Source organism: Hordeum vulgare, chromosome 7H (genome assembly GCF_904849725.1).
Source record: "Hordeum vulgare subsp. vulgare chromosome 7H, MorexV3_pseudomolecules_assembly, whole genome shotgun sequence".
Taxonomy (NCBI): Eukaryota; Viridiplantae; Streptophyta; class Magnoliopsida; order Poales; family Poaceae; genus Hordeum; species Hordeum vulgare.
The window spans coordinates 10,427,328-10,441,235 of NC_058524.1; the positions used below are offsets into that span (position 1 = coordinate 10,427,328).

Genomic DNA, 13,908 nt, shown 5'->3' on the forward strand with positions numbered 1-13,908 from the left:
GGGCTCGGCGATGGGATCTCCTCAGGGAGGCGGCACGGGAGCTTCGACAAGGGGCGGCTGACCGACGCTCCGGCGCGACGGGCGAAGCACGACGATCCACAGCGAGGAGGTCGGGGAGATGGGGAGGCACGCGGGAGGCAGGGCGCACGGGCGAGCTCACGAGCGTGGCTTCGTCATGGTTGTTTCCACGCCTCGTACCGTCGTGGCTGGACGTGGATATTTTACACCCCTGTTTACACGAGCCGCTGGGAGTCGTTGGGCAGTAAAAAACTGTCCAGATCATGTATATTTATTATACATGGAACCCACTTTCCATGTTAGTTTAAGCAACAATATCGCTAGGGACCAAAGTAGTGAAAACGGCAGCTCTCCGAGATAATAGCTATTATTCTTTTAAGTTACCTATTATTTGAAGTTAGCCGCTATATAAAGGATCCACTGGAGATGCTCTTATTCTTTTAAGTTACCTATTATTTGAAGTTAGCCGCTATATAAAGGATCCACTGGAGATGCTCTTACTATAGCGCAAACTATGTTCCTATAGCAAGCAAGGAATGTCTCAAACGATTGACGAGATGGGTGACCCATTACGTGTGGTACGAGCAGTTTCGGAAAGTTTCCTGGGATCCGATTTTGGAAAGGTTCCATGTGTTTGTTTTTCCTTCCTCTAGTTTTTTATTGGTTTTAAATTTTATTTCTTTTTTTAAGCACATGTTTCCTTGATTAATATGCATTGAACATCTACCGTATGTAGGTTGAACATTCGTTAGACACACTTTCGACATTGTTTAAATACATATTATATATTAACTTATTAAGCATCTTTAAATACACAATTAACATTTAAAATAAGTTGGATTTTTTTTAGGTTATTACTATGCCTTCTACAAAATGCCACAAAACAGATTTTCAAATACGTACACATTTAAAAATGACATGAATGATTTTTTGAATGGCATGAACTCTTTTTTTTAAAACAATGTGATATTTTTATATTTTTACAATAAAGTGTCAGAAAAGAAAATTAAAAGATTGCACGCAGCTTTTCAGCCCAGGTTAAGGGCTATCACCAGCTCGCTTCTGCAGAAATTTAAGAGCAACATGAGGCTAACTTCTTTATTGATACTAGTACCAAACTGGTTATTAATACATGAGCATTACTGATTAACTGCACCAGTGAAACACTACCCTACAGAGACGGATTGGGGGCTTATTCTCTTCTAGAGTGCACCACTACGGAGGCAGTGGCGCCAGCACTAAACTTAGCTTACTGAACCTGAAAGTACAGAGGACCGACAGATCGCCTGAAACTGAAACCGACACTAGAAGTTCTTGATGCTGCCGTTGACGTCTGCGTTGGCGTTGGCCATGTCGACGGCGGCGGGCCTCTCCACGTCCTCCATGTCCTCCTCCCGGACGAACACCGCCTGGTCGAGCACCGACCCGTGCGTGGAGTACGCCGTGGCCGTGGCGCCTCCGAACAGGTGCGGCGGGGCGGGATGCGCTGCCCCGCCGTCGCCGTGGGTGGCGTCGACGTGGGCGGGGCCGAAGACGCCCGTGTCCTGGTCGGGCACCCACGACGCGTCCTCCTCGCCGTCACCGGCAGGGATGCTGACGGTCTCGTCCGGCAGCACCGTGGCGACGTGCTCCTCCTCCTCCTCCTCGCCCTGGAGCACCTCCACGTTCTTGCGGTTCAGCGCCGCCTCCACCTGCGCCCCCGTCATCGCCGCCGCCGCCGCCGGGCCATGCACGTCCTTGTACGGCTCTTCCTCCCGCCGCGCGCCGGCCGTGGCCGAGGAGTGGCTCATGCTGGCCCCGTTCCTGCGAGCACACAGGAGACAGGACGACGCCGCCATGAATGACTGCCACTGCCTGAGAGTTGTACAGCAAGCAGGGTGAACAAAGCTGGTTACTGCTGTAGTTACCTGCACGAGGCGAGAAGCGGCGTCGTCCCGGTCCGGCCGGCCACCCGGCGGCCGGCGGCGGCGGTCAGCGCTCGCGCAGCCATGGTCGGGAATAGATCGATGCGGCTCTCCTCCTCGCGAGCTCAGTGGAGAAGATCGTGAAGCAGAGAGAGTGTCTGTGCTGTGTAGTGTGTGTGTGTCTGGGAGTGAGAGCAGAGCGCGAGCTTATCCACTGTGAGCTCTTGAGGCTTGAGAGTTGAGATGGGGTTCTCTCTTCTTCCCCATGCAATGCACCTCGGTCTCGATGGGCGGTGGCTTTATTAATGAGTTACTGCCCCCGACGCGGCAATGCCGGTGCAGGACGAGGACGAGCGGTGGTGCGAGGAATGGCGTGGCGACACGCGGAGCGGCGCCATTGACGAGAGCAGAGGGTCGGTGATGCGGTGGAAGGAAACCAGCGGAGACACGCACGCAACCGCCCTTTCCGTCGGAAGAGGACACGCGATTGCTTCCTGCAAACAACTCGGGCATGTAATCCCGGTAAACTAATATAAAAGCATTTACAATATTAATTTAATAATATAAACCCTCTTATATTAGTCTGTAAAAGTAATGGTTTTGAAGTAAAATTTGTTGAAATTTATATTTAAATAAATAATACTGAGAGCAAACCAAATGGTTGATTTGGTAGCAACTATGACAGTTCAAACTTAGCGACCAACAACTTAAGTTTAAAATTCCGTAAGGAGGCGGGTGAGTATGGAAATGTCTGGATCTTGTATGCTGATCCCAAACCTAATTACAAGAAAAACTTCAGACATATAAACTTGTATTGAGACATTTTCATTTTTGCTTTCGGCCACGACGCAGAGCACGTACAAATAGTTAGATGCCGCACCTAAAGCTCATTCGTCGACAGCACACCGTTTCCCAGCAAATCACAGATCAACAAATGATGCAGAAGTTGATCTCACAAAAATGTACCTATTCTTCGGACCCAAAAAAGAGGGGGAACACCTTTTGATCAAATGACAAAGATATGACAACGAGCATCACTGCGGGAAGAGGATGGAGACCTCTGGATGAACCATGAGATGGTGAAAAGCACATGATAGCTGTACACTCAGAGGTCGGCCATCTGGAACCCCTAGTCTAGAGTTAGAACAAGTGTCTAAAACAAGCGAATCCTTTTTTTGTAAGGCACATATGCCGATGCGGCGACGAGCGCAAAGTGGAAGGAGATATTAATTTCTCCTTTGTTATGCAAAGGAGAGATGACAAAAAGGTTTAGAGCAAGCATGCTTCAGGTTCTCAACAGTTCTTCAGCCACAGTACCCACCGTGCCTACCCCAAGAATACTGTTTTATTACTGAGAAGAAAATAGCCTTGAGTAAATATTGCAGCACAAATGGGTAATAGGTCGTGGCAACAGACGTGGCCATTCTAGCCAAAATATGTGCGGTATTGGTGAGAAAAAATGGCTTTACAGTAAATGCGTGGCTATTTTGTATCTACAATACCGCACACGAAGTTGAAGGTCTGGAATCGGTGCTGCGGAATCGGATACCAAAACAATCCAGCAGCCAATCCCCGAGGCCGCCTGTTTTGATGGGGCAAAAATGCACATGAAACTTCACAACAAAAGAAATCAGTAAAACACAACGAAAGCAAAAACCTGCAGACGACATGGGAAGCAGACGGCAGTTCAAAATTAAACAGCACACAGCCTGAAATCAATCACTTCACTGGAAGGTATATGCCGCAGCAATATGCCCAGCTATTTCCATGGGGTAAAAATGGACACAAAAATTCCACAATTCAAAAGTTCACAACAAGAAAAGAAAAGGCATAATGTGAGGAAAGCAAAGCCTCCAAACGAGAAGCAAGCGGTTCAAGCGTAAACATGGCACAGCCTAAAATCACCTCACTGGAAGGCCTTTTCTGGGTGAATTCCGTCTATTTTGGAATGATGAGGGAAGTCATGGGGCATATCTTCAGGTTTCAGACCAGCGCCTCTTAAGGTTTGGACAACCTCCTTGTGGACCAGAGCATTTCCTTCCGGTGTCAGATGCAGTCCATCACTACGAGATGACGAAAATGGTTATTTCATTAAACTATCAAGAACAAAGGCATGCTGTAATGGATGTTTCTTAACAAGCTTTTGTGAGGTGATCTCGAACGACTCAGCTGATTTGAAAATTTTCTTGGAAGAAGTTGCAGTCGGTGTTTCCCCAGTTCCCAAGTATGTGAAAGATGATTAATGCACCCATGTAAATGCACATTAGTCAAAGGTGGATAACAGGGTCTAGATTTTTCAAGCTAGTTTTGTAACGAAAATAGGTTTATCTTGCTTTGGTGAGAAAAAAATGCAACTGATTGAACTCAATGTTTTTCTAAATAGAGAACCTGAACAAAAATTTCAAATCAAATCATTCATTCCATAAAAATGGTAACAAGGAAAATTTAAATTTAAATAGGCATTACCTTAAGTAAAGTTTCTGCCAACCTTCAGTCGCTTGCATCTTTGACCAAAGATCAACATACTGTACATCCATTTCTTTGGCTAGTTCTATACATTGACCTGCATAGACACCAGCCATTTCATTTGTCCTTTCAGGGAGCCTCCTCGCATCTTTTCCATAGAGTGATCTTGGGGAGGAAATACAAATAATCAACAACTAATAGATTACACATTATGTGTTCAGTAAAGCTTGTGGAAAGCGAAAAATATCAGTCACTGGATATAACATGAATGGCAAATGACAAACGAATTATACTATTCCGTAAATCCATTGTGCCCACAAAAACAAAAGGAACTCCAGTATTTAGTAGATCAAGAAAAGACAATAAAGAAGCTAATTTTGTGTTTGGCATTCTTCATTCTCATTTCTTTCTTTCTGTGCCAGTCAATCACTAAAGTTATTAAAGCAAATACGAATAATTCAGGAATAGAAGTGATGCCAACCGTGCATATCTTTCTCTTCCATCTTCGTCAATAGGAGGTGGGGTGATAAGCAAAATCACCATGGACTTGGAACAATCCTGTATTGATATAAAATGTCAGATTATAAATAACATGAATGACTGATACTTCATATTGGCTCAAAAAAACTACTAAAAAACATAGCACTGCAATTGTAAATTCTAAAATTTACCTCAGTATGCCTACTTTAACTCGACATAACATATTCCCGCAAAAAAAGATTACGACATAACATAGATCAATTTTTTAACAATGAAAGACATTTAACTATATGACACACCGGGAGACCCTGAAGTTGATGCTGCTGTAATATATCAACAACAGTGTTTTTTATTCCAAGTTTCCAACAGTACTAATTATTAGGTAAAGAAACTTCGATAAACTAACGAGTTAAAATGACTGGTCATTAACTCTGAAATGGAGGTTCCATAACTTTTGTATGACAGATAGCAAGCATGATGTGAATACTGCTTCTTAATTTTCCTAGCCCTAGTGATCAAAATAGGCACTCCAGCAAGCTATGATCCTAAGAAAGCCAATCCACTTTTACACAGATATATACCTCCTGACAGGTAGAGTTACATACAGCTAGTCCGAAACTGCTTCAGGTCAGAATTCCGAAAGCAAATATAAGCTTTCCCCTTTCGTACAGTTCAAACTAACTAGGTACATTATTATTTTTCGTTTCAAACTTACCTTCAGGTGATTAACAATTGTTTTGAGATTCTGTTTATACTCCTCAACTGGAACATGTTGTCGCTCGCTTGTTCGTCCTAGAAGCGCTGCATCATTAGCGCCAAAGAATATAGTCGTAGCAATGGGTGGTAAGCCAACCTGCATAGGGAGTATTCATTGATATAACACAGATCATTGTGGTAATCTCATAATTAACACCAGAGCAGCTGTATGCAAGCTGTTCCTACCAGGGGAAAGATGCGCTGGATCAGGAACAGGGCCCATCTTGAGTTGTACCCACCATAGCCTCTGACAACAACATCGGCCTGATACAGAAAAATTCACTGGATATCGGCATCGATACACCGGAAAACGAAAGGGATTTGAGAATCGATGGGGTCCGGTTCGACCTTGCGGGAGTAGGTGTCGGCAAGGGCCGCTCCCCAACCGCCGGGGCGGAAGGACTGCTCAGTGATGGAGTCGCCAAAGAGCACCAGACGTGGCCGCAGCATGTCTTGGGATCCCGCTCCCCCTGCCAAAGCCAGAAGTGGGAGAGCAATGTGAGAGGGGTTGGAATTGGCTTGTGCACGGTGATGGTGGGAAAGGAATGCAGCAAACCACCTGAAGCATCGGCAAGGCAAATGGGACGGTGGCCGGCAGACGGGGCTGAGGGGCAGGATCCGGGCATCGCCATCGAGGCTGAGCACCTGGTTGCAGGCAGGAGTATCTAGGGCCCCTATAATTTTGTCTTTCCCCCCTGATCTGCAAGAGGAAAAATGGCAGCTATAGTTAGAGCAGAGCAGGTGCTGCAATCACCATACAGTTTCGAAGGAGTGAGCACACAGACACAAATTCATTCGACACAAGAGCACCTAAATGGGAGCATACAAAGAACCGATGTGCCGGCTGACCAATTAAAGCAGATGTATATAGATATAAATACACAACAGAAGTTGCATCAGAGAAGAAGGGATTCCAAACATGCTTGCGATCCTACCTACGTAGTACGTACTCCCTTCGTTTCAAAATATAAGACCCTTTAGAAATTACACTAGGAGACAACATACGGAGCGAAATGAGTGAATCTATATTCTAAAATATGTCTATGTACATTCGTATGTAGTTCATAGTGCAATATCTAAAAGGTCTTATATTTAGAAACGGAGGGAGTATATACTAGACGTTTGACGGAAGCAAAAGCTGAAAATCATTATGGAGTTGCAGGCAGCAGTCCACGATAATGAATCCTGGTTCTTAACAGCTAGAGCAGAGGAATCGAGCCGCCACTCGCCTCATCAACTCAGCCAATGCTCCACTGATACTATGAACAAGATCTGGGGCTCCTACTGTCTGGCACGGGTTGGCCTGAATGCATCTAAAGTTCACGCCAAGATTCATACACGCGGAGCAAACTAGATCAGCGGATTTGGGAGGGTGAGGGGGAAAGGGTCGGATCGGATCGAACCTGCTCCGATCAGGTCATAAGCGGTTGGCCTCGCGGTGCTGCGTGGCGGAGCACTCCGGGGACCTAGCCGATTAGCTCAGGGGGGCGGAGAGGGAGCGCCGCCGCGTTCGATTCGGCCGGCGGCGGGCTGTCTCGCTCCTGACCTCCACGGGATGTGCGCTGAGATTCGGTCGCTAGCTCTGCTAACAAGGCCAACCAGCCTCTCATCTCTGCCCTGCAAAGCAGATCCAACGGCCAACATTTTACACTAGTCAAAACAGTACCAGAACAGACTAGAAACTAACTACTTCCTCCGTTCCTAAATATATGTCTTTTAAGAGATTTCACTAAATAACTATACATACGAAGCAAAACTAGTTAATCTATACTTAAAATATGTCTATATACATCCGTATGTAACTTCCTGGTGAAACCTTTAAAAAACTTATATTTAAAAACGGAGGGGTAGCAATTATCGTTGAAACATTATTGAAGCAAATATTAGCACACTTTTGAAAAGCACTCACGAAATTAGGATGGCGCATGACCGTGTTTTTCTTAAACCACTTCAAGAATTTGTTTGTTAATTCTTTTTTTAAAAAAAGGTTAAGACCCCCAACCTCTACATCAATCGATGCATACAACTATCTTTATTATTTATTCAATAAAGGTCTCACAAAAATATACATCAAGCCACCCGAAGCCCCCACTCATACCTACAAAACGCGATAATGTGGAGTGCTATCACTTTCCATATCTTAAAAAGGTGTCATCGCCGATCCATCCACATAACGTATCGAAACTCACAGCCGGTGCAACATACCTAAAGCATACACCGTATGCACACGTTTTAGAAGCCGCCATCATCATCGAACCGCTGACCCATCTTCAGGAGAGATATCTGCATTATCCTTGCCAGTCCAGCCATTCGTCGACGCCACCACAGCGCCCAACGGCGCCACCTCCCCGCGCTCGTCTATCCAGACGCGAAGACTCTGTAAGATCTGTCGTGCGTAGCACCTGCCAAACATCCATGACAAAGCGTAGCACCTGTCGGCCAGGCATGACCTGACATCACCACCGAAGCTCCGTGCAGGACGAAGACGCTCCACCTCCTGCCTGTGTCTTCCAGCGCTGCTCCACAAACGATGCTCCCTAGAGAGGAACGACACCGCAATGTCGCCATCGTCTGATCTGGAAAACCAGATCCTAGGGTTTCCCCTGGAGAAGCACGAGTGGATCGACAGTAATTACAGGACGAAGCCTTCATGAAGGTAACGGCGCAGAACGCCGCCATCGTCCGTCGTCGGCTCGATTTTCACCGGCAACTATGTCTCCCCAACTCGCAGCTAGTACCGGATCCTGCGACGAGCCCGGTCACGGGATCCCAAGATCTGTCGTCACCGGTGCCGTCACAAAGACCCACCACCTGGCCCGTCATCCCTGACGGAGGGGACGCCGCCGCCACCATGATCGGATCCGGGTTAGTCGCCGCCGTCGCCACCGCCAAGACCGGATCCGGGCCGAACGTCGCCGCTGCCACCGCCACCGGCCATGCCCAGCCCTACCTTCATCTTCTAGCAACGTCCAGCCGACTGGCATGCCACGCCCAGCCAATCTCCACCCGCGCCGCCACGCGCCGCCGTGCCTTGGATCCGCATGACACCGTCGTCGAAGCCGCCGTCCCGCGCCGCACGACATCGAACGAGGAGAAGGGAAATCCCCGCCGCCGCCTACGCCGACCGAATCGGCGGCGCACACCGGCGGCGGCGAGGGAGGGAGCTGGAGGCGGCGGACTAGCCCCGTCGGCTAGGGTTCGCCCCCTCGGTCGCTCGAGCGACGCGAGGGGGTACGCGATATTTTCTCCACCACTACTCTTTGTATGTTAATTGTTTGTCATTTTTCAGCAAAATTGTGTTCGTACAATTTCTTTGTGTTTAATTTACTGGTGTATTCGCTATGCTGGATGGTTCATGACTGTGGTACCTGCGTATGCTATAGGTTGTAATCAAGTAAAAGCAAACTCGAGAATAAGCCACTGATTACATATTGCACTTGTCTGAGCCAAATGTACGAGAGATACACAATAATGATGTACTAAAGTTCATGATTCGCCATCCAGTCGATACGTATATAAAGTCACTCTCATGCTCATAAATGAACTACTCACGGGCGCGAAATTAGCGCAAGATTATAGATACCCTTGTTGGACCATGTTGCACCATGCTTCACGCATATATAATGCTAAACCTTCCCTATGACAGCAAGCTTGACGATCTACCAGTTGATATGAACTTATATCGCCGCCATCAAATAGCTCACAAAGTGAGGAAAGCTAAAAAGAAGCAGCCTAGGGTATGGATGCCCGAAGAAGAAAAATAGATAATGGTTATGTGATGCGTTCGGAATAAGAGACTTCGGGAAAGGATGTGGTACTTGTACGAACTTGCGAAAACGTCTTACCCTTGTTGGGCGACGTGGTGCACGTTTATATAACAGGTTGCAAGTCCGGATATGCATACAAGATTTGAAGGGAGTTACATCTTGGAGAGGAAGATAACTAGAGATAGATATTTGAATACAAAGGAGATAAGAGGTTTAAGCAACTACCTAAAGTCTATCTCTATCCAAGATATACATGCAGTTTAACTCCCTCCCGTAATCACAACTTCATCAAGTTGAGATTATGCTTGAAATCTTCAAACTGTCTTGTAGCTAGTGGTTTTGTAAAGCCATCTGCAAGTTGATCTTGAGAATGCACAAATCTGATTTGAAATTGTTTGTTCGCAACTCTTTCTCTTACAAAGTGAAAATCTATTTCAATATGTTTTGTGCGAGCATGAAAAACTGGATTAGCTGATAAGTAAGTTGCACCAAGATTATCACACCGTAAGCATGGTGGTGGAGAAATTTTGAGACCAAGTTCTTTCAGCATGGACTAAACCCATATGATCTCAGTTGTAGCATTTGCTAAAGCCTTATACTCTGCTTCTGTGCTGGATCTAGAGGCAGTGGCTTGTTTCCTTGCACACCATGAGATCAAGTTTGGTCCAAAAAATACTGCAAAACCACCTGTTGAACGTCTATCATCCAGACATCCAGCCCAATCAGAATCTGAGAAGGCACTAATAAGTGTGGAGGAGGACTTGTTGAAGCTGAGTCCAACATTGAGAGTATTTTTGATATATCTTACTATACGCTTGGCAGCGGTCCAATGAACTGTGGTAGGTGCATGTAGAAACTGACAGACTTTATTAACAGCAAAGGAAATATCAGGTCTGGTAAGTGTTAGATACTGGAGAGCACCTACAAGACTTTTGTATTTAGTGCTATCATCTGAACTCAAGGGTTGTCCTTCTACAAGAGATAATTTTTCTGAACTTGATAATGGAGTGGGTGAAGGTTTACAACCTTGTAGGCCAGCTTTTTTACCAGATTTGCTGCATATTTTTCTTGAGAGAGATGAAGACCATGTTCATGCCTTTTTACTTCAATCCCAAGAAAATAGTGCAAATCTCCAAGATCCTTGAGAGCAAACTCTGTACTAAGATCTTTTAAGAGCCCTGTAATGGCCTCATCAGAAGAACTGGTGACAATGATATCATCAACATATATCAGAACAAATATGCATGTGTTGTGTCTATTATAGATAAACAGTGATGTGTCAGACTTGGAAGGAGAAAAACCAAGTGTTTGCATTTTGTGGCTGAGACGTGAGTACCATGCCCTTGGAGCTTGTTTCAAACCATATAATGATTTGTCAAGTCGACAAAGATAAGAGGGAGCAGCTTTGTTTACAAACCCAGGAGGTTGCTTCATGTACACTTCCTCTTCCAGAACGTCATGGAGAAACGCATTCTGTACATCTAGCTGTCTAAGGCTCCAGCCCCTGAAAACAGCAATAGATAACACAAGGCGGATGGTGGCAGCCTTTACAACAGGACTAAAAGTGTCCTCATAGTCAATCCCATACCGCTGTTTAAAACCTTTTGCAACAAGCCTAGCTTTGTAGCGATCAATTGTTCCATCAGATTTTCTTTTGATCCGATATACCTATTTGCAATCAATAATATTTTTACCTTGTTGTGGAGGAACAAGATGACATGTCTTGTTTTTATGTAGTGCCATGATTTCATCATTCATAGCCTGTACCCACCTCTCATCGCCAAGGGCTTCCTCAAGTGTGTGTGGTTCACCAGATTCACCTGTAGAGCATACCATACCATACTTGATGAGATGCTTGTAATTAACAGGTCTCGTTACCCCTCCCTGTAGCCGTGTGCGAGGCAGCGTCGAAGAGGCAGAAGATGGTGGTGCAGCTGGTTCGGGAACAGTAGCCGGCACCAGATGCAGCGAGCCGTCCTCGATAGGTGATGAAGAGACGGTCTCGGGATCAGCCGGGTCGGCTTGTCCAGTGGTGGGGGCCACCACGGCTGTCGCGCGTCGGTTGTAGCAGACAGGCGCAGGAGACACAACGCGAGAGGTGGCCAACCGCGGGGCGCCCGCTCCTGATTGGCGCGGTGCGGGGACGACGTCATCAGCGGCGCCGCACCCGACACCTGGCGATGTGTGGCGCGGGGTAGTTGGCACAGGGACCGGAGCGGATACGCATGTCCCGCCTGTCACGCCGCCACCCGTGTCTGGGCAGGGAACGGCTACACGGATCCCGAGGGGGATTCTGTCGACGCGTCAGACTGCGTAGCGGATCCCGAGGGGGGTTTGCTTCCTGCGGGGAGACACATGTGATATGGAGGCAGTAAGCCGTCCGGGGCATCAAAAACTCCATTTTCTTCGCTGTTTTTCCCTGAATCATCACAAAACTCAGGAGCAGGGGTGAGAGAGTTAGTCAACATATGATTAGCACAGTCATCAACCCCTTGATTAGCACCTGATAGGTGGGATGGCAAAAGAAGAATTTCTTGGCGAAGGAGTGCTCCCGCATTGGGATGAAGCTCAGAGAAGGGGAACTTTGTTTCATCAAAAACATCACGAGAGATGTATACTCTACCAGAAGAAACATCAAGGCATTTTACACCTTTGTGTTGAGCACTATACCCGAGAAAAACACATTGAGTAGACCGAAACATGAGTTTTCGCTTGTTATAGGGACGGAGGTTAGGCCAGCATGCACAGCCAAAAACACGTAGAGATTTATAATCTGGTTTGGTGTGAAGGAGTCTCTCGATGGGTGTTTCATTGTTTATCACTCGGCTAGGAAGCATGTTGATGATATGTACGGCTGTGAGGAACGCCTCATCCCAGAATTTTAGGGGCATGGAGGCTCCGGCTAGGAGAGCTAGGCCGACCTCAACAATGTGTTTGTGCTTGCGCTTAGCAGAGCCATTCTATTGATGGGCATGAGGACATGACACGGGATGAGAGATGCCAAGATGTTGAAAAAAGGAATTTAATTTTGCATATTCCTCTCCTCAATCAGATTGAACGGCAAGTATTTTGCGTTCAACAAGTGCTTGAAAATTTTGAAACACTTGAAAAACTTCGGATCGTTTCTTAAGAAGATAGACCCATGAGAATTTGCTGTAATCATCAATGAAGCTTACATAATAGGTGTGTCTACCAACAGAACTGGGGGCAGGACCCCAAACATCCGAAAAAAATCAATTGAAGTGGTTGAGTAGAAACACGGGTGGAAATAGGATAAGGCAACTGATGACTTTTAGCTCTTTGGCAAGAATCTCAAATAGTTTCGACACTACGCTCACCAACAAACGGGAGCTTATTTTTCCTAAGCAAACGTTCAACTAAAGAAAAAGATGCATGTCCTAGACGATCATGCCACCGTGTTGAAGAAAGTTTGATAGCACCGTAGGCATATTTATTTGATCCTTGATCTTGTGGAAGCAATGGGTAGAGTCCTCGAACACATCTACCGCGGTAGAGTATTTTGTTCGTGGCCTGATCCTTTATGAGAAAGAAAAAGGGATGAAATTCGAGGAAGACATGATTGTCAATAGCAATTCTATGAACTGAGAGCAGATTTTTGTGGGTTCTAGGAACATGCAAGATTTTTCGAAGATGAAGTTTTCGATGAGGGGTATGAATGACTGAGTGACCAGTGTGACTTATTCTCATACCTGCGCCATTTGCCATGTGGATCTGATCCTTGCCGTGGTACTTCTCACGGAGGGTTACCTTCTCGAGCTCGCCGGTGAGATGGTTGGTAGACCCACTGTGGAGGTACAAATTTGTATCGACGTCGTAGGAGCCATCGGAAGCAGCTGCGACCTTCTCCTCATCATCACCGGATGCCTCGTCCTCGTCGAAGCGGTACCAGCAGTCTTTAGCCGTGTGCCCGAGCTTGCCGCATATCTGACAGCGCACGACATCTGGGCGAGACCTCCTGGCCCCGCCGCGGCGCCCCTTTGTGTTGGTGGAGGAAGGGGGCATTACGGGGATGTGTTCCAGAGGAGGGACTGTTTCCTCCCGATCTACCCCGCGAGTGACCACGGTAGCGAGAGGAGGAACCACCGCGGCCGCGGGTCGCAGCATTCGCGGATGACTTGAAGCCACCGGATCCCTGGAACATAGCCATTCTCTGATCAAAGTTACTGAGCATGGAAAATAGTTCGTCGAGGGAAACCAGGGTGACGCGAGCGTCAAGAGCGGAGACAAGGGGTTGATACTCCATGTCAAGGCCGTGGAGGATGTAGGAGATGAGCTCATCATCGGGGATGGGCTTGCCGGTGGCCGCCAGCTCGTCAGCGAGGCCGCGCATGTGGGCGAAGAAGGTGGGCACCGATTGTGTGCCCTTCTGCGCGCCCACCAGAGCCGTGCGGATGTTGTTTACGCGGCTCATGGACTGGGAGGAGAACATGCCGGCAAGAGTCGTCCACAGCGCATGCGCCGTGGTGATCGCGATCACCTGGACAAGCACCACTTTG

At 47.0% G+C, this 13,908-nt stretch overlaps 2 protein-coding genes and 1 non-coding gene across 3 annotated transcripts; all 3 read right to left on the minus strand.

The window, feature by feature from the left end:
- Window positions 1–1,089: 1,089 nt before the first annotated feature.
- Window positions 1,090–3,520, minus strand: LOC123410469. Its single transcript, XM_045103417.1, has 2 exons — window positions 1,926–3,520; window positions 1,090–1,821 (listed from the first exon to the last, which is right to left on the minus strand). Exons 1-2 carry the CDS (start codon window positions 2,006–2,008, stop codon window positions 1,323–1,325), a joined length of 582 nt encoding a protein of 193 aa, XP_044959352.1. The 5' UTR covers window positions 2,009–3,520; the 3' UTR covers window positions 1,090–1,322.
- Window positions 3,521–3,608: 88 nt separating this feature from the next.
- LOC123410468 (GDSL esterase/lipase At5g62930) lies at window positions 3,609–7,194 on the minus strand. Its single transcript, XM_045103416.1, has 8 exons — window positions 7,028–7,194; window positions 6,184–6,324; window positions 5,973–6,094; window positions 5,811–5,888; window positions 5,584–5,721; window positions 4,870–4,946; window positions 4,389–4,553; window positions 3,609–3,985 (listed from the first exon to the last, which is right to left on the minus strand). Exons 2-8 carry the CDS (start codon window positions 6,254–6,256, stop codon window positions 3,829–3,831), a joined length of 810 nt encoding a protein of 269 aa, XP_044959351.1. The 5' UTR covers window positions 6,257–6,324; window positions 7,028–7,194; the 3' UTR covers window positions 3,609–3,828.
- A 6,370-nt stretch (window positions 7,195–13,564) lies between these two features.
- On the minus strand, window positions 13,565–13,703 carry LOC123414472. The gene has a single exon (XR_006614434.1). It is a non-coding gene; the product is annotated as a small nucleolar RNA Z247 (small nucleolar RNA).
- Between the last annotated feature and the right edge of the window lie 205 nt (window positions 13,704–13,908).